Source organism: Hipposideros armiger, unplaced genomic scaffold, assembly GCF_001890085.2.
Source record: "Hipposideros armiger isolate ML-2016 unplaced genomic scaffold, ASM189008v1 scaffold_15, whole genome shotgun sequence".
NCBI classification, from domain to species: domain Eukaryota; kingdom Metazoa; phylum Chordata; class Mammalia; order Chiroptera; family Hipposideridae; genus Hipposideros; species Hipposideros armiger.
Genome location: NW_017731365.1, coordinates 5,028,014 through 5,046,824, shown reverse-complemented (window position 1 = coordinate 5,046,824; position 18,811 = coordinate 5,028,014). Strand labels below are relative to the sequence as shown.

General features: G+C 35.4%; 1 protein-coding gene across 4 annotated transcripts in view; it reads left to right on the top strand.

The window, feature by feature from the left end:
- MICU1 (mitochondrial calcium uptake 1) overlaps positions 1 to 18,811 on the top strand; it is a 216,148-nt gene that overhangs the window by 98,255 nt on the left and 99,082 nt on the right. For 2 of the 4 annotated variants that reach the window (XM_019625582.1, XM_019625567.1), the window contains 2 exons: positions 3,645 to 3,650; positions 4,875 to 4,989. In XM_019625582.1, coding sequence (XP_019481127.1) covers positions 3,645 to 3,650; positions 4,875 to 4,989 — 121 coding nt within the window. The remainder of the gene's footprint in view (positions 1 to 3,644; positions 3,651 to 4,874; positions 4,990 to 18,811) is intronic. The other 2 variants (XM_019625591.1, XM_019625577.1) reach the window with 1 other exon arrangement.

The window sequence follows — 18,811 nt, the reverse complement described above, 5'->3', positions numbered from 1 at the left end:
TGTTTTCCTTGGTCTATGCCTCCATATCACTGCTGAAGTGTATGAAATGGTATTTGCTTAGGAAAAAAATGACTTAAAATTTAATCAAAGGTTAAATATTATCCAAAAGATTAAGTGAAGGAACATTTTACTTGACATTTTCAATTTGCAAAATTAAACATTAATACGACTTTTGGAGTAAGAAAAAAAACCAAAAACCTTCCCTTCAGTTTCCTTTCCTGAATCTTGATTTTCCATTTTCACCATACTTTGGGGCTTTTAAAAATTTATTCATTATCAAGCTCAAATATCAATATTTTCACCGATTTATGTGTCATGGCTAGTTGATCTGAGGATGTAATTTATGGTAGATTCAGGCCTTTGATTTAAAAAGACCAGCTAAAAAGCAGCCATACCATGCAAAATAGTCTAAAAATTGTTTTTCTGGTAACTCATTTTCTCCCAAATTTTGACATATTTGATTCTCCTCCTAGCTTTAAATAATTTGAGGGATCAAATTTGAAGGTTTGATGACAGTTTTGGTGTTTGTGATTAATATATGTCATGAATTTTGTGAGAATCATCTTTTGAGTTTTGGATACTCAAAAGCCCACTTATAAATTCTTATAGTTAATAAATAGATGTATAATCCTAAATGTACCTGAACCAGTCTTTGATGACTGGATGCCTCAGACATACATGTAACTTCTCTCCCCCTCTTCTTCTTCTCCAACCCCTACCCCAGAAGTGTGGAAGAACAGTGCAGACCTTTAAAGAATTAGATTATATTCCACAGGGCACATTGCAAAGCATGGCTAATTTTAAAATCCTCTTTAAACATCTTTCTCATTTTAAGGAAGTGTTGCAAAACACACATATTCTCTGTTATTCCTCTCGAAGACATGCACACATGCTTTCTCTTTCCTCTATTTTCCCGGCTGTGATACTTTGCATTCCTCTCTGGCCACATCTCCTTACCCATTTTTGTTCACCTTTCTAGGGCCCTTTTTTTTTTTCATATCTTTTCTCACAGATATCTTCTTCAATTTTTTCTTAGATAGAGCAATTTGGCATTCTTTGGGCCTCTCCTGCTCCCTGTCACTGCAGTAGAGCAGGGGTCTTATATATAGCTACACCAAGAGTTTGTGGAGCTGTACGTGAGGGTTGCAGATCTGGACATACCCCATTTAATGCAGTACAGGATGTCTTCCTGAAGAAAATCATGCTAACTGAATTCACACTGTAAAATATTATAAGATATCCCCTATGGAGATATGTTCCAGTAATGATTCTCAATTAATATACAGTTGAAGGTCTGTTCAGGGACATCTCTATTATCTCTGCAACACTTTATAATTGTCCTAATGGTGGGGGTGGCTATCCCTAAACCATGACCCCAAATGCATTTTATGCAGAGTCTCTCAAGCTGCCTTTTTTTAACCATTGAAATAATTCCATGTTTATTGTTACTTTGAAAAATAGTCATACACTTTGGCAGTAATCAAAAGACCTTCAAAAGAAAATGGGCTACTCAAATCAGAAAATATTATAGAAAAATAGATCCACACTTATATAGTAAATTGACTTTTAACAAATGGTTTAGAAACAACTGTATGTCCATATTTTTAAAAAATAAACCTTACCCCTTACCTCACTATAAACAAAGTTGACTTAAAATAAATCATAAATGTAAAATCTATAAGGATTCTAAAAGAAGATAATATAAGAGAATATTTTTATGCACTGGAGCTAGACAAAAACTTACTAGACAGCATATAGAAAGCAATAACCATAAAGGAAAAAATTGATAGACTTCATGAAAATTAAAAACTCTTGATTGTCGAAATAGAAATTATAAACCATAAACTAGCAGAAATATTTTTAATAAATATATTTGACTATATTTGTTATCTATAGCTGAGTAACAAATCCAAAGCTTAGTGGCTTAAAACAATAATAATCATTTCTTGTCTCATGCTTTCTGTGAATAAGGAATTTGGGAGCTAGATGGTTCTGGCTCAGGCTTTTTCATGTGGTTGCTGTCAGATTTCAGCTAGAATCTTAGTCATCCAGCCTGTCTGAGGGTGGAAAATTCATTGCTAAGGTATACACCCAAAAGAATTGAAAGCAGATAGTCAAACAAATACTTGTACGTGAATGTGCATCATAACACTATGTGGAAATAACCCAAATATCCTTCACTGGATCAATGAATAAACAAGTTATTTGGCAATAAAAAGGAATGAAGTACTAATTGATGCTACAATATGGATAAAAGAAAAATTAAGTTACTTGAAAGAAGCCACACCATATTGTATGGTTAAAATGGTGAATTTTATATCATGTGAATTTTGTCACAATCAAAAATAAACCTCAAAGGGAAAAATAAAGAAAGGCAAAGAGCTGTTCTGGATTAATGGAGGTTAAAGAGACATGACAGCTCAGTGCCCTTTACAATTGTGGATTGCACCCTGGACTGGGGGGAAAATGGCGATAAAGGAAATTACTGGAACAATTGACTAAATTTGAAAGTAGACTGTAGATTAGATAATAGTATGTATCAGTATTAAGCATCCTGGTTTTATTAAATTTATACTGTGGTATGTAAGAGAAAGTCTTTGTTCATAAGAAATATATACTGAAGTGTTTAAGTGTAAAAGGGCCTATGTCTTCAACTTTCAAAATAGTGCAAAAGAAAATATAATGATTAAAGCAAATAGGGTAATGTGTAAGCTATTGATGAATCTGAGTAAAAAGTGTACAAGAGTTCCTTATATGGACCTTTCCACTTTTCTAAGTTAAAATTATATCAAACTTAAAAGCCAGTAATAAAACTAGATTTGTCTTATTCTCTTCTGAGCAGCAGTATTGACCAGATAATTATTAGAAGAAATAGTGTTAGATATGCTCCTTTGGCTCAGCTGTCTCATTTTACTCTGTCCTTTAGACTTTTGTCTCTTTCTCAACTTTTGGATCCCAATGTATTATTTATTTTATTTGCTTATAGCATTTTCTCCATAAGATTATTACATAATTAATATGAAGTACTCAACTTCTGTACACATTTATTATTCTGGCTAGTGGTGGTATGCCCTTGGTAACCAGTTCTCATTTTGCGTATTTTTTCTTATTCACATGCTTTACTTTTGCAGTATCTTGAATAACATAAAAAAATGTAACCATTTGTTTCTTTTATCTTGAGATATTCAAATAGTACTTTCCCAGTGAAAGGTTTTGCTGCTTGTTCTTATCCAGTAGTTTGTTTGTTTGTTTGTCTGAAATTTGTGTTTAATCTCTTGGTAGAAAATCAAGTGTGCTATGAGATCTAACCTTAATTTGAACACATTGGACTAGTTTGTTTTGGGCGCAGAGAAGTAATCTCTAAATATTGTCAAGCAACACCATGCTTTCTGCGTACCACAGACAGTCAGAGAAACCCTTTCCTAAGTAGACTCTCCCATCGAAACCTCACACTGCTTTGTTGACATTCAACTATGGATTTTTACCTTTTCATGGTTACTGTTTCATATGAACAAACAAATATCCAATAAAGCCTATTTTGAATGGATTTACTAAGAAGATCATGATAAGTCACTTGGTACTTGTGTTTTCAATTGGCTAACCAGTTTTCTTTCCTTTGTGGTATATGATGGGATCTTCAATAGACAGAGGTAACCTGTTGGATAGTTGTGTACTGGATGCTGGTGTGGTGCTTGTTGGTTTAGTTCTCATGATACTCCTCCCAAGGTTATGTTTGCAATGCTGCTTATTATTTTGCATTTGCATGATGTTGTTACCTTGATTGCGCTTTGTTGGTATGGGTTCTCGAAACCTCCTGTTTCTTTTTGTGGTGCCCAGAATAATTCCCTGAATATCTTTGGTTGGCCCAGAACTTACAGAAATTAGTTTCAAGTCTAACTTTTTGGTGGATCCTTTTAAGTTTTTGGAAATATCTTCAGTGTCACCAATGAGTTTATAATTTGGCTATGAATTCAGAAAACAGGGTAGGTTTGCTTAAACACCTAGGAAGAGACCACTTGCCCGATAGGCCATTACTGAAGCTGATAAATAACTCTCTTTGTGAGCTTTATAGATTAAAGAAAAGGAATATATACTTAGAGTAAAAGCTAAGTTTTAGGAGAGTTTCATCAAATAGCTGAAATTTAGGAGCTTCCACCAAGGTAACAGTAAACATAATTAAACTATGCCTAAAGCTTGGCGTGCATCTCTGATCTACCATTATATTGGGTTGTCGGAAAAGTCATGACGTATTTTTTCTGTTTTTCATTGCAAAAATGCATCATGACTTTTCTGACAATGCAATATTTTAGAGTTTCTGTTTACTCTGCAAACTGTTCTACATTCCAAAACTAAGATTCTTGGGAGTCGTAAGTAAAAATTAAAATTAGTATTTCAGAAATTAATTTTCCAAACATTTGTGTGGATATTGGAAATAGTTACTTACCTCCTCATTTCTAATCACTAGTACACTAGTATAGTATTTTGGGCGATTAGAACTGACTTCATTTTAGTTTTTTCATTTGTTTCTTTTTTTCTACCTTACATATGTCTATAGAAGAAGGTAGATTGTTTTTAAAACTAAGAAACAAAACTAGACCTGAAGTGGACCTATATATGTTAAATGGCAGGAGTTCATAAAATTGAAGTTATTTTCCAATGTTCATATGAAGCCAGTGTTGAAACAAACAAAATCATCTTTTTTCTTATCATTTTAATCTCAAAAACTGTAAAGGATCCATTAATGGAATGGCCATCAGAGAAATGAGTATGATAAATACCATAGAACTGTCAGAGAAATGATGATTCATCTTTAACTATTTATGTTCTTATTCTATCTTCTTTTTATTTTTTGGTGGGACCCATACATTTAATAGAAAATTGCCCAGGAACGAGAAAAATTTGCTGATGAAGGCAGTATATTTTACACCCTTGGAGAATGTGGACTCATATCCTTTTCAGACTACATTTTCCTTACAACTGTTCTTTCTAGTAAGTATAAACTTTTCTTTATTCATTTATATGGACCATACAGAACTATAGAAAGAGTTAAATTGATTAGAAGAGGAAACAAAATGTTCGTAGTTAATTGATTATAAGTTACATAAAATTTCATTATTTTGAATTCTCTATAACTTATGTATAGAACTACCTGAGAAAGAAGAAAACTAAAGTAACAAGGTAAAGTTAAAAAAAAAAAAGCAACTATGAAGTTACATCTACCTTTAACTGTTTGAAGCTCTGTATCTGTCAAGATAAATTATATATTGCCTGTTCCTATATAGCCTTCTACTTCCCCCAAGAAAACACATATTGATCTATCGTTTCCTCCACTAAAGAAGAAAATTGGTTCAGTTGTTCTAATTGTGTTGAATATTCATTTTTGAATCTTGGAGAATTACCATTTAAGATACAAAAGTCAAATTTGACTCATGTAGAGTACTGACGAATTTCTGATTTTTTCAAGCTAGACAATTTTGTTGATTAGTATGCTACTCTAAGTGTTTATTTTATTTCCCTTTAGTGTGATGTTTTTAACTTTTGAGAAAAACAAAACAAAATGTATGTTTTTAGCTCTCTGTGTACACTCACTCTATTAAAATCCAACTAAATTGAACCAAAAAGATCTGATTTGTATATTTGAAAGAGGTGATTCTCAATTTTTTTCCATCTGGTACATCGCAAACAAAAATAACCATCTCTTTGTTTCCATCTCCAGGCTATTCATCTGTAAAGATAAAACTATAAAAACAGTTTTTAATCAATGACATACATTTCTTGCAATGGCTGTGACCTCTTTCACCCTTCTTCCCCCTGATTGACAGGAAAATGAAGAAATAGACTAATATACCCTGATTGACAGGAAAATGAAGAAATAGACTAATATACCTTACAGCTGTCTCTGGGGTACCAAAGTGTCTGAATAAATTCATGTGGTGGGCCAGTGCTCTAACACTGTAAAAGACATTTGTTATGAAGATCCAAAAATAGTAAATTAATTAAGCACATGCATAACTTAAGATTGCATAGTGTTAGAGTTAGTTATTTTGGTAGGGCATGGGTTTTCTAAACAGACTTCATCTCAAATCCTGGCCCCACCACTTCTTAGCTTTGTGATTAGGGGCAAGTCAGTGAACTTGTTCTTCTGTTTTATCTGTAATATGAAAAGGGAAATTATATCAAACCCAAATGATTTATTTGAGGATTAGAAGATCATGAATATAAATAATACCTAGTTTATTGCTTAGTATTTAGTAGGTATGCAATCTGGATTTTTATTCTTGATGTCCTGTCACAACATGTTATTTCATATCTATAGATTTTTAAAAATCTATAAGCCTTGTCATTTAAAAAACCCACCAGAATTTGTGGGGATTTTTAAAACTTTTTTGTGACTTTGGATAGAATTTACATTAAGCATAATGTGACAGAAAGAGTACTACATTAAATGAAAGACCAACTTCGAGAGCTGCACTGATACATAATATGCACTTTGGAAATAGTTCTGGTAAATATTTGTTGAGCTGAAATGAGATTTTAACTGTATCCACTGCTTAGTCCTATTACCTTCATTTCATCTTTCTAAGTGTCAGAAGGATCACAGAGTAGAACCTTCATAATACCTGGCACATTTTGTAACTCCCTTAATTCAACAATTTAAAAGCAGGTTAAAAAAAAAAGTCACATTGAATTTTGCGGGTCTGGAAACCCCTCCAAGTATCTCTGCTGGTTCTGGCACGTTTACTTCTTGGTGCTTAGCTCCTAGCTTAGACATGACGAATGATTTACAAGTGCTTAGTATCACAGTGTGTCATGTACTATCTGTTTTTGTCAGGGATGAGAAAATACAAGTATACGATTTGAAGATTTTTCTCTTTATCACTAGTTTAAAGCATTTTGACTACGATATGCCTTCAGTGTTTCTCAACCTTAGTACTATAGATGTTTCAGAAGAATACTTCATTGTTGTACAGCTGTCCTGTGCATTGTAGGATGTTTAGCAACACTCCTGGCCTCTAACCTCTGGAAGCTAGTAGCATATCCTCCCCCCTCTCTCTGATGTGACAACCAAAAATATCTTCAGGATTTGCCAAATGTTCCCCAGGGGTGGGGATGGGGAAGGATCATCCCTGGTAGAAAACCACTCACTAATATTGCGTGAGGCAGGTTGATTCTTTTGGTTTGGTTTGGTTTGGTTTGGTTTGGTTTGGTTTGGTTTGGTTTGGTTTGGTTTGTTTGTATTATTATGTGCCTTGATGTAGTGTTCATGTTTCTTGTCTTGGCATCCTTTGAACTTTGGGGATGTGTGTGTTTATAGTTTCCATCCAATTTGGAAAAATTTCAGCCATTATTTCTTCAAATACTTCTTTGCTTCTCCTTCCTCTCCTTTGGGGACTCCAATTACACATATATTTTCCTCACATCAACCCCATAGTGTTTGTACTATTATTGTCTTCATTATACAGATGAAGAAATTGAGGCATACAGAGGGTTACATATAAGTCCCTTAAGTCCCACAGTAAATAGGTGATTCAGGAGCACCTGGGCCCCTGTTGCTTGATTTTACTCCTGTGGTCACATTTTCAGCAGTGATAAACCATAACTTAGTATAGTGCCTCTTCTTCCTCTAAGGCTGGCCTGCAGAAAGGCTAGTCATAAACTTCTATAGATAATGGGCAGTTCAAGCATCCTTGCATTCTGAATGTTGCACACTGCATTGTTCACTTAATCTAACAAGCCAGAAGGGGAAATGTGCCACAGAAATTACACCAAGATCAGTTCTTTCCCATGTCTAAATTGCTTCTAGGACAATAGGAAATGGATGAACTCAGTGGATGAACTTCCTTGTGGTAACAAAGGATCATTACGGTCTAGATGCACTGAATAGTTCCCAAGTCATCCTACAAGAAAAGAGAATGCAATTGTTGAAACACCAAAAGCTTAGTGGCTTGGGACTAGGGGAAGTGCATTAGTGTACTCATTAACCTGTTTTTCTGGTGGAAACAGGGTCCATCCTTGAGATTTTCAATGGAAAACCAGCCAGAATAGTGTGAATGGCAGCCCAGATAATGCAGGACTGTCGTATTTCTGATTAGCCTTTTTTTTCCCAAAATTAATGGACTCTGGTGTTCAAGAGATTGCCATCATTTCGAGAATATGAACCCTCTGCCAAAATGGATTGACAGTTGGAACTTCAAAGCACTTTTGAAACTATACTATGTTGTCTAAAATAAAATTTGACAATAGTATATAATAAATCATTCATTTCCTTTCTCAATTTATAATTACCTCTCCTCAAAATAAAATAAAGCTGCTTTATAACTTCTCCCATTAAATAGAGTTAATTCTTCTTCTTTAAACTTTTTAGAAGTTTGATTTTTAGCTAAACAAGTATTTCTTGGACATACATCCAGAATAACAACAAATTTGGCAATAATATCCTGTGCTTATAATAAGCAGCGACCTCAATTTCTTAGTCTTCTCTATATAGCTTTGAATATGAAGGCCATCTTTGGCCAACCTAAAATTTTGAACTTTCTCTCTCTCCCTCTCTCCCTCTCCCTCTCTCTCTCTCTCTCTCTCTCTCTCTCTCTCTCTCTCTCTCTCTCTNATAACAATAGCAAAATTATAGTTATAGAGTAGCAACGAAAATAATTTTATGGTTGGGGGTCACCACAACATGAGGAACTGTATTAAGGGGTCGTGGCATTAGGAAGGTTGAGAATCGCTGCCCTAGAAAGTTACATAATTAACTTGTCTTTCTGTGCCATTTACCTGAGTATGAATCCATGAGAGAGAGGGTACTGGATGCCTCCCGTTAAGAAAAGCAATGAGGGCCGGCCCAGTGGCGTGTTGGTTAAGAGTTTGCTTTGGAGAGCGAGCTCTGAGCAGCAGAGCCCTGGTTCAGATCTCACACATAAGGGCCAGTGACACTGCCCTCTACAGCTAAGATGGTGAACAGCGGCTCGACCTGGAGCTGGGCTGCCCTGAGTCGCTGGCGACGGTGTAGGCTGCAGTGAAGCTGCAGTGGGCTGCTGTAAGCTACCATGTGTGTCTGGCAGCTGGCGTGAGCTGCCATGAGCTACCATGAGTGGCCATCCAATGGCCGGTGACCGATCTGCCTCAGCCAGGAAGAGTGCAATGATCACAATACCAACATGAGACAATGATGTGACGTCCTCCACAGCTAGACTGAAGAACAAAAAGGACAGCAACTTGTCTGTTCCCCTTCCCCGATTCCCCAATGCTGTTCCCCTCCCTCAAATCCCCAATAAAATCTTTAAAAAAAAAATGAAAGAAAAGCAATGATACAAGAGGGAAGAGGAATAATTAGGAAAATGCTGTGGAACATTTTGTTGATTATTTTTGTTTCCCAGTTTATAAATATCTTACATATTTATTTTATAACTGAACATGTTGTTAGTAGTAGTAGTAGTTCTGAGTTTTTTGTTTTCTTGGAGTTTTTTGGAAGATGTTTATATAATCTTCAAATAATGATAATTTTTTTCTCATTTCTAACTTGTATGTTTTATTTTATTATATTTTTGCTTTAGTGGGAACTTTCAGAATAGTGGGCATCCCCTTTTGTTAATTATGTTAAAATAAATGTCTGACATTTTTCGGTAACGTATATTGTGAATCTTGGTTTCAGATAAACATTATTTACCATGTTGAATAAGTTTCTCTTCCATTTCTCAAGGGGAAAAAGAATAGGAAAAGTTTTTTAATTTTGTCAAATGCTTTTTCAGCATCTAGCCTGATGATCAAGGTGATTTTTTTCCTTTGACATAGTTTTATTGCATTGTAGTCATTAAAATGCTGCGTTAGAAATTTTTTCTTTTACTTGTGTTTGTTTTTTGTATGTTTGTGTGTGTATATGTGTGTGTGTGGGGGGGGTGATGTATAATCAGTCGTTCAAAATTCTCTTGAGCACTTAAAAAATAAATGTTTACCAGGAAGCAATGTTTGAACCTGTGGTTTGTATTATATAAAGTCTCCATGGCCTTATTAAATTTTCTGCAAAATATGTCAAAGACTGAGCTATTATAGTGATTTTTAAAATTTTCTCCTTTACATTTATCTGTTTTTTATATATATTTTGGTGCTATGTTGTCCTGTACATAAAGATATATATTAGATCCTCTTTGTGGATGATGTTCATTAGTAATATGAAAATAGTGATCGTTCTTTTTTTTTTTTTTAAGATTTTTATTGGGGAATTGGAGGGATGGGAACAGCACTGGGGAATTGGGGGAAGGGNCACACACACACACACACACACACACACACACAAACACACACACTTCATACCTCCTAAACCCCCTTTCCTACTTTGTTTTTTCCTCCTTGGCATTTATCACTGTATAACATTCTATATAATTGACTTTTTATCTTGTTCATTATTACCTAGAATGTAAACTGCATAACAGAGATCACAGGTTTGTGATGATATTCACTGCAAATTTGTCCTGATATGCACTGCAAACATATCTACTTTATAGAAAGCATTGTGGCAAGGTAACAAGGAATATAAAACTTCTTTTTTAATTTTTTCCAAAAGGAAGTTTAGCAAACATAAGACTTGACTTTGCTATTTATATCCTAAATTGAGAACAATCCTTGTAGCTGTTGATGTCAAGTCTGCAGCCAGTACGAGTGGAGTGAAGGAAACATGTTTTTAAATTAATATATTTCCAAATAAGCTTGGTTTCTTATCATTCATTTTTCATATATTTGTATCCCCCCTTATTCCTAATTCATAAATTCTATTGCTTTATATCCCATCTCCCTGATCAGGTTTGATGGATTAACTTGAAGAATTTTCAACATGAGACATAGCATCTGTATTAAGTAGAATATTAAGTATTTACTATATAAGGACTCAATAATAAAATAAATTCAGATTCATTCTAGGCAAGGTGAAGAGATTCTTAATAATTACTATTATTAAATAACTTCCAAAGAGCCTCTGATCCTTAAGGCAGGTTACTAGGATTTGAATGAGAATACGGAAGCATGGGTGTTAATGGCTTAATTCTTAGCAGTAACCAACTGCAGCATTGGCTGATGGCCTTAAATCTTATCATGAAAGTCAGACATTTTTCTCCATAACTAGGTGCAGAGAAGGGCCATCAAGATTTATCTAGAATGCTACATTATTTATTGATTTGTATCATTCTTACTAATGCTAAGATTCACTAGATAATGACAATATAACATAGAATCTGGATCTTGACTATTGACAGTTATGAAATATTCATTTTGTGCTTTGTCTTCATATGTGTCCTAACTAAAGTTATTCACCCTGTGGGCTCATAACATGAAAACAATTCCAGATAGCTTAAGGAGGCAATAATAAAATAATTATAAAAGTTGAGTATTAAGCATTTTCTTTTCTATTTGCTGTTCATCTTTGAAAAGCCACCAGTAAAATGTAAAGCAAAAATATTTTCGGCATGCTTAGTATCTAGGAACCAACCTAATAAAAGTCGGGCATAATTCAGTGTATTCTGATTTTGATTCCCTCGTTAGATTTCAAGGAATCAATGGAGAAATTGGATTAAGTGGGTTTTCACTATAGCAGGAGATGATTTACTGACAACTAACTACATCCTCATTGTGATTCATCTTTCTCACAAACCTTTTAAGAAATTAAAACAGCATTCAAGTGAAAGTTTATAATATTTTATTTCTCTTGCCATACTGAAGTCAAGAGCAGATCACAAAGTGTATATGACTTGGAGATAGTGGTGCTGATCAGTGCCCATTCCATCTAATGAAAATATTATAGAAGTTACAAATGAAAATAAGTTTTTCAGGTTGACTGATCTATTGAAAACTATTGGCAAGACAACATGTTGAGATCTATCAACAGATGTAAGGCAGTTATAAATCTCTTTTATTGAGACATCAGAGTTGGGGAAGTCATAGAGAATATTTGGTTTGGCTATTATCTATGTAATTTTTTGTGTCTAGGATTATCTGCCATTGCTAAATTTACATTATGAAGAATAAGACAAAGCAGATGAAAGGCTGATTTAATTACATGTTATTTTAGCCTGTAAGAGGTGCTTAGAATTTCAGAAAAATATTTGCAGTCAGGTGCTACATAACATTTCAGTCAATGACGGACTGCATATACGAGGTGTGATCAAACAATACGGTGAATGTTTAAATAAAAACAAATCTATTACAATAAGACACACTGCCATTAATTCCCCTCAAAATACTACCCCTTGCCTCGAACACACTAATCCCATTGTTTTTGCCACTTTCTGAAGTAGTCCTGGAAGTCCTCTTTCATGAGTGTCTTTAGTTGTGCTGTCTTGACTGCCTTGATGTCCTAAATCAAATCAAAACATGTACCTTTCATGGTCATTTTGACTTTGGTGAGGAGCCAGAAGTCACACGGTGCCAGATCCGGTGAATAAGATGGATGAGGCTACATCGTAATGTTTTTATTTGACAAATTGTTATACACCAGAAGCGATGTGTGACACGGAGCCTTTCCGTTGTGATCACAAAATACAGTGAATGCTGCTGCTGAGTTCTATCCAATGGCAACGCAGGGGTCTTCAATATGGGAAGTGACACGTTGAACCTTAGTAACAGTATGTGACAAGTTTCAGCTTGTTCCGTGCAGTCAGTCAGGTGTGAGCTACAGTTGAGAGAAGGTGTGTTTTACAATGTGCTGTAAATCATCCTCCACCATGACAACGCTCCGTGTCACACATCGCTTCTACTACGGCAATTTCTGTCAAATAAAAACATTACAGCTCAGTTAGTTAAGAGCTCGCTCAAGAGTGCAAACTCTGAGTAACAGGGTCGCCGGTTCGATTCCTGGCCCGAGCTGAGCTGCCACTGAGCTGCCAACAAGTGGCAGGATGGCTCAGCTAAAAAAAAAACCGAAAAAAACCCAAAAACATTACAGTGTGTCTTCATCCACCTTATTCACCAGATCTGGTACCATGCAACTTCTGGCTCTTCCCCAAAGTCAAAATGACCATGAAAGGTAAATGTTTTGAATCTATTCAGAACATGGAGAGAGCCACAACAGCGCAACTGAAGACACTCTAAAGAGGACTTCCAGAACTGCTTCAGAAAGTGGCAAGAATGATGAGATAAGTGTGTTTGAAGCAAAGGGGAGTATTCTGAGGGGGATTAATGGCAATGTATCTTTTACTGTGATAAATTTGTTTTTATTTAAACATTCACCATATTCAGTCAACCACACCTCGTACAACAGTGGTGTACCATATAGCCTAGGGGTATAATAGACTGTACCATCTAGGTGTGTGTAAATTCACTCTGTGACAGTCACACAATGATGAAATTGGTTAACAACACATTTCTCAGACTGTATCCCTATTGTTAAGCAGTGCATGACTGTATTTGTATGCTGTAAGTCCAAAAGTGTCTTGTGGTGTTTATCGGTAACTTCTTTTTCTAGCATAATTTGCTTGTTCTTATGATTAATTCATTGATTTTATAATAATGCAGCTTCTGTCAAAATATAAGATAATGCTTTTAAATGTATCAAATGTTTATGATATTAAATTCATTTTGAGCCAGACATATTTAAGAAACTATACCATTTCAGCAGCCCCTGCTGTTACAAAAAGTTGAAGCATTTACATCTTTGTATCAACAACCACTCAAGAATTTTAATTGAGATGAGCAAGAAATAAGTGGTGTTTGTGTTTAACTCTCGCAAATCTGCTATTGACTATACCAGAAGTTTTAAATATTTTTTTAATCCACAAAAGGAAGTTTATCCTTTGGGAACAATTGCTTGAGGTTTGTTTTGAGAGTTCACAAGGCCAAGGGGAGAACTGAGACTAAAAAAAGCAAATTGTGGCTTCTAACAAAAATAAAATCTAAATGTATTTCAACTGTATCTTGAGGAAGATTTCAAATTTTATACCCACGAGGGGACCAGTTCTCCTTATTAGCATTTTCATACTTGTGTTTTATTTGAATTGATTTATTTCATGTTTTTGAAAATTCTAATATGCTAATAATTCTAATAAGATTCTGATGTTGACTTCAAATGTTAATGGAAATCTGGTTAGGGACATGTAACTTCTGTAGGTCCACCCTTTCAACACCAATAGTCAAGGTGGAGCTATGTTCTAAAAAGAAAAAGTATTGAATGAGGTGGTCAGGAATGGTTTCTGTATGCTATATGGGCAGATGCTGCCACCAAAATTACTATGTCTGCATACACTTTGTCCTCTCTTGAATGGCTTATGGTGACCTGTAAAGTTTTCTGCTACTTTTCTATGGAGTCAGCGCCCTATGATATCTGAGATTCAGATGGGAGTCAAGAAAGGAGGAGGAGGGGGCTGGCCGAGTGGCGCATTGGTTAAGCGTTGGCTGAGGAGCAGGGCCCCGGTTCGGATCCCACACGAGGGCCAGCGACGCTGCACCCTCTACAGTTAAGATGGTGGAGCTGGGCTGCCGTGAGGCAATGGCATAGGCTGCAGCCCCTGATGCAGTGGGCTGCCGTAAACTACTGTGAGTGGCCGGCAGCTGGCATGAGCTGCCGTGAGCCTCAGTGAGCAGCCGTCCAGTGGCCGCCGACTGATCTGCCTCACCCGGGAAGAGCACAATGATAATAACATGGGCCAGTGAAGCCACGTCCTCCACAACTAGACTGAAGAACAAAAGGACAGCAACTTGGCTCTTCCCCTTCCCCCAATTCCCTAATGCTGTTCCCCTCCCCCAATTCCCTAATAAAATCTTTAAAAAAAAATTTTTTTTAAAGGAGGAGGAGGTCTGCCCTTGGTTCTGCTTCTCTGTTCCTTGGGCTCTCAGGTCAGAAGGCCTAAAAGGGGAAGCATTTGTGAGTCCCTTAAATGCTTCCCTCTTTCTTAGGCCTAATTTATCAATGGGAGAAAGTTGATGGAGTTGATGGAGGAAGAAAAATAAAATTTCAAAGTAGGCTAAATGATATACCTTCTAAAAGTACCCTAGCCTATAAAATTATTTCTTTTTCTCCCTTCACTCTTCAGATCACAGTTATCTTTCTCCTGGCATATCTCAGCTAGGATTTTGCTTTTTTAAAGCGAACATCAGAATTTTTTAAAAATTTTACATTAAGTTGCAAATGAATTACAGTGCCTCGTAACAGCTCCAGAGATATTTGCATGAAGATGCTTGTTAATTCAAAAGAATCACTAACTGATGAAAGTTTAGGCAGTGGATATGGTATCATTAAATAAATAATATCTTGAAATAGGAACTTTGTCATATGGCTTTGAATTCCCAAATTACCTGACATTTTATCCTCCTGTTAATGGTATTCATTCTAAAAGCATTTGAAAGAAAGGCTATTTGGGATGTGGCTTCTCTGAGTCCCTTCTAGGTAGAAAGGAGACGTAGCCCATCTTCACACCCTCGACTACAGTGTCACATAGGCCTCAGTTTAGCTTTCTGCCATAGTCTTGCCTTCATTTCCCTAGAGCAGATGATAGAAACTTCCCAGCCTCTTACAATAACTCTTCTAACTTCTGTCCTGTCCTTCTCAGGCTCTACCCTATCCTGCTTTTGTTCTGTTGATAGTTAGGATGGATCTGTAGGAATTCAGCCCTCAATAATTGATGATGTTTAAAGATCTTTGCTTATGGTCTATAAACCCCATTTTTTCACATGGTTTGCCTCTTAGAAGCTGGACTGGAATCACATGTATCAGTCCATATAGATAGCTTATCTTTCCCTAAAACCCACAACTTAATAGTGTTTGGTTGTGCTTAGGCTTGGTTATGTGTTGCGTATCTGTTTCTGGAACAACTTTAGAAAGTGCTTATTACAAAAAGGAAATCAAGGCAAGAAATAGTGGATTTCGTAGAATGGTTTGCCTAATCACTGCCCCTTCCCAGCACAATGTCAGGCACATAATAAACATTCCATGAATATTTGTGAATAAACATTTTTCTGAATAGTTATTTTAATATACATACTAAAATTTTATATGCTCCAGGTACCCTTAGTATCCTGCCTAGTATTTAAAACTGTTTTAAAATTGTATTCTCTGCGTGTATATACGTGATGAAAGGTAGAAATTTATTATAATAGCTAAATTTTTCTATTTGCACACTAAACTAAAAACCCAAATAACTTTTGGGTGAATACCAAACCCAGTCACATGTAAAGAAGGTCCTTTAATTTAGTGTATATTGATTAGCAAATATCCAAGCTCTTTATTAAAGCAGTTAATTCTGAGCATCTCTGCAGTAGGTGTATCTAGGCATAAGCTGCCACTTTGGCTGTTCTTGAGCACATGGAATAGAATGAAACCACACAGAATGAAGTGAAAGTCAAGCAGGTGATTATTTTTTTAGATCTCTGAAGATAGAGGTGGGGTCCATCACACAGGTATATGTAATTTGGGCATAAAAATAGTAACATCCATTTGAAGAAAATATAGTCCTGAAGTAGAATGTGACCTTAATGCAAGGGTAAAGTGCTGGCATTCCTTTTAGAATCTCTCTCCAGGGAACTCTTGGGGAATCCAAGCTTTTTGACATCTCTGGCATTGAATACTCTTCCTGTAGCACAACTGTCAAATAAGAATGTAAGAAAGAGCAATTTAAATGAAAGATTATTTCTGGCAGCTCTCTGAAGGTCATCAGTAACTGAGGCTGAGATACAACTCAAAGATAGGTTATATACTATGAACTAGAACTACCAGCTATTTTTTTTCTTAGGTGTGAAATTTAAATTTTTTTTTTTTTTTAGAATCAGGAATGAAATATATTTTCTGGAAAAAAGTAAATGAAAGAAAAGCAGTACTTAGAAGGAATAGTATATAGCAAAAGCCTTGCTAAAGGAATTCAGAAAAATTTCATTGTCTTCTTATGGAGTATTTAAACTCAGGTTCTCGACTTGTAGTGTTTTATATTTTTTAGGAAACTTTGTCAACTGACATTAAGTAAATAAATCACACTGACATGCAATAAAAAATAGGTTCTCTTTGTAACCATTGTAGTCTATATTTAATGATAATAAGCTCATAGTAACTGTCTCATGTAGTTTCTTTCCTTGTCTTAGAATTTCCAAATAAAAACAACACTAAGTCACTCTGAATTTTAATTTTGTTCTAAGAATATATGTTTAATTTCTAAGTGTTTTTTTTTCTTATGATCAGAATTGTTAGAGAAGAAACATGGGTCTTCTAACTAGATCCTTCCAATAAGTGCAGTTAAGACAGCAACTTAACTCCCCCCTCCTGTTTTAATGGGGTCCTGGCTCCCCTGTGACTGACTGTAGACCAGTAAATCACAAGTTATGGGTTTGGCTAGGAGCTCTACGAAGTGTAGGTATCATGGCTGTACCTTGCATCTGAGGTAGCTTTACACCCTAAGGTCTGCCCTACAGTTAAACTAGCTTAGTTAGTTGAACTTGGGCTTGGTCCTCAAAACTAAATGAAGTGAATGAAGTCTTTCCTAAATTTAGATCATTCTCAAAGGCCTAAAGGACTCCAAGAGACTGGAATAAAGATTATATTTGATTACCTCTTTTAAGGGGCAATTTAGTTGTTCCTTCTCTCATTTGACTACAAAATCCATAGTGTACCTGAAACCATTTGTGTATCAGAATTAACTATTGGAATGACACTTAAATTTAATTGCTTATATAATATTGGTGAGAGCATAAATTATTTACTCTTTGACCCAGCAATTCCATTTCTACAAGTTTAGGCTAATAGAATGATTATATGTATAATGATTTTGATGGTCACAAAATAAATTGGAAAGAATTCAAATGTCAAACAGATGGCTGAACAAATTGCAATAAATCTATGCAATGAAATTCAATACAGCACTTAATGTATGAAATGCAGAGATTTATTAGATAGAAAAATGTTCACAATGTATCGATGAGTCAAAACATACGTATTATTCCATTTTGGGAAAAGAAAAACTGTAAGTGTGTGTGTGTGTGTGTGTTTAGAAAATAGTCTGGATATTTATATTTCTGATCTGTCCAAAAATCCTGTCAGCTTTACCTTTAAATAATCCAGAATACCACCCTTTTTCACTCCATTTGTCTAAGAAACTCTCATATCTCACTTGGAGTATTTCAATACCTTCTTAATCGGTCACCCTTCTTTCACACTTGCTTCTGTATGATACATTCTCAACACAGCAGCCAGAATGATCTTGTTACATTTAAATAAGATCATGTCATTCCTCTGCTCAGAATCCCCCAAAGGCTTCTAATTTCTCTCAGAGTAAAAGCCAAAGTCTTTACAGTTGCCTACAAGGCCCTATGTTCACCCCCCACCACCATCCATTTTAAGGAAAATATAAATATCAGTGGGCACTGGAATTCTCTACACTTATTGTTTTTTCTTTTAGCAGCAGTGAAAACAAGGATAGCTATTCTAATTATTGCTAATTAACAATAATAGTTAAAGATGTTTGGATGGTAGGCATAGTTTATTATGCTTTCTAATGGTTTTGAAACACTTTTTTTTTACACCTCATAAAATTAATTACTTTTAGTGTTTGCAAAGCCTGTCTTTCAGTCATGTCTATGTTGACTGGTCCTATAGAATTCCAGAGGTCCATTTTACTGATGCCTTCATGTACAGAAATAAAAAAAGAAAATATTTTAGATCCATATAATGAAAAACATAGGGGCTTAGAGTACAGTTAAATGTACTTATATACCTAGAACACTATGATGGGCTTTGGACATCTAATGTTATCTAGGACCCAATTCGATACTTTAACTCTAAAAGTCCCTAGAACAGCAGTTCTCAACCTGTGGGTCGCGACCCCTTTGGGAGTCGAACGACCCTTTCACA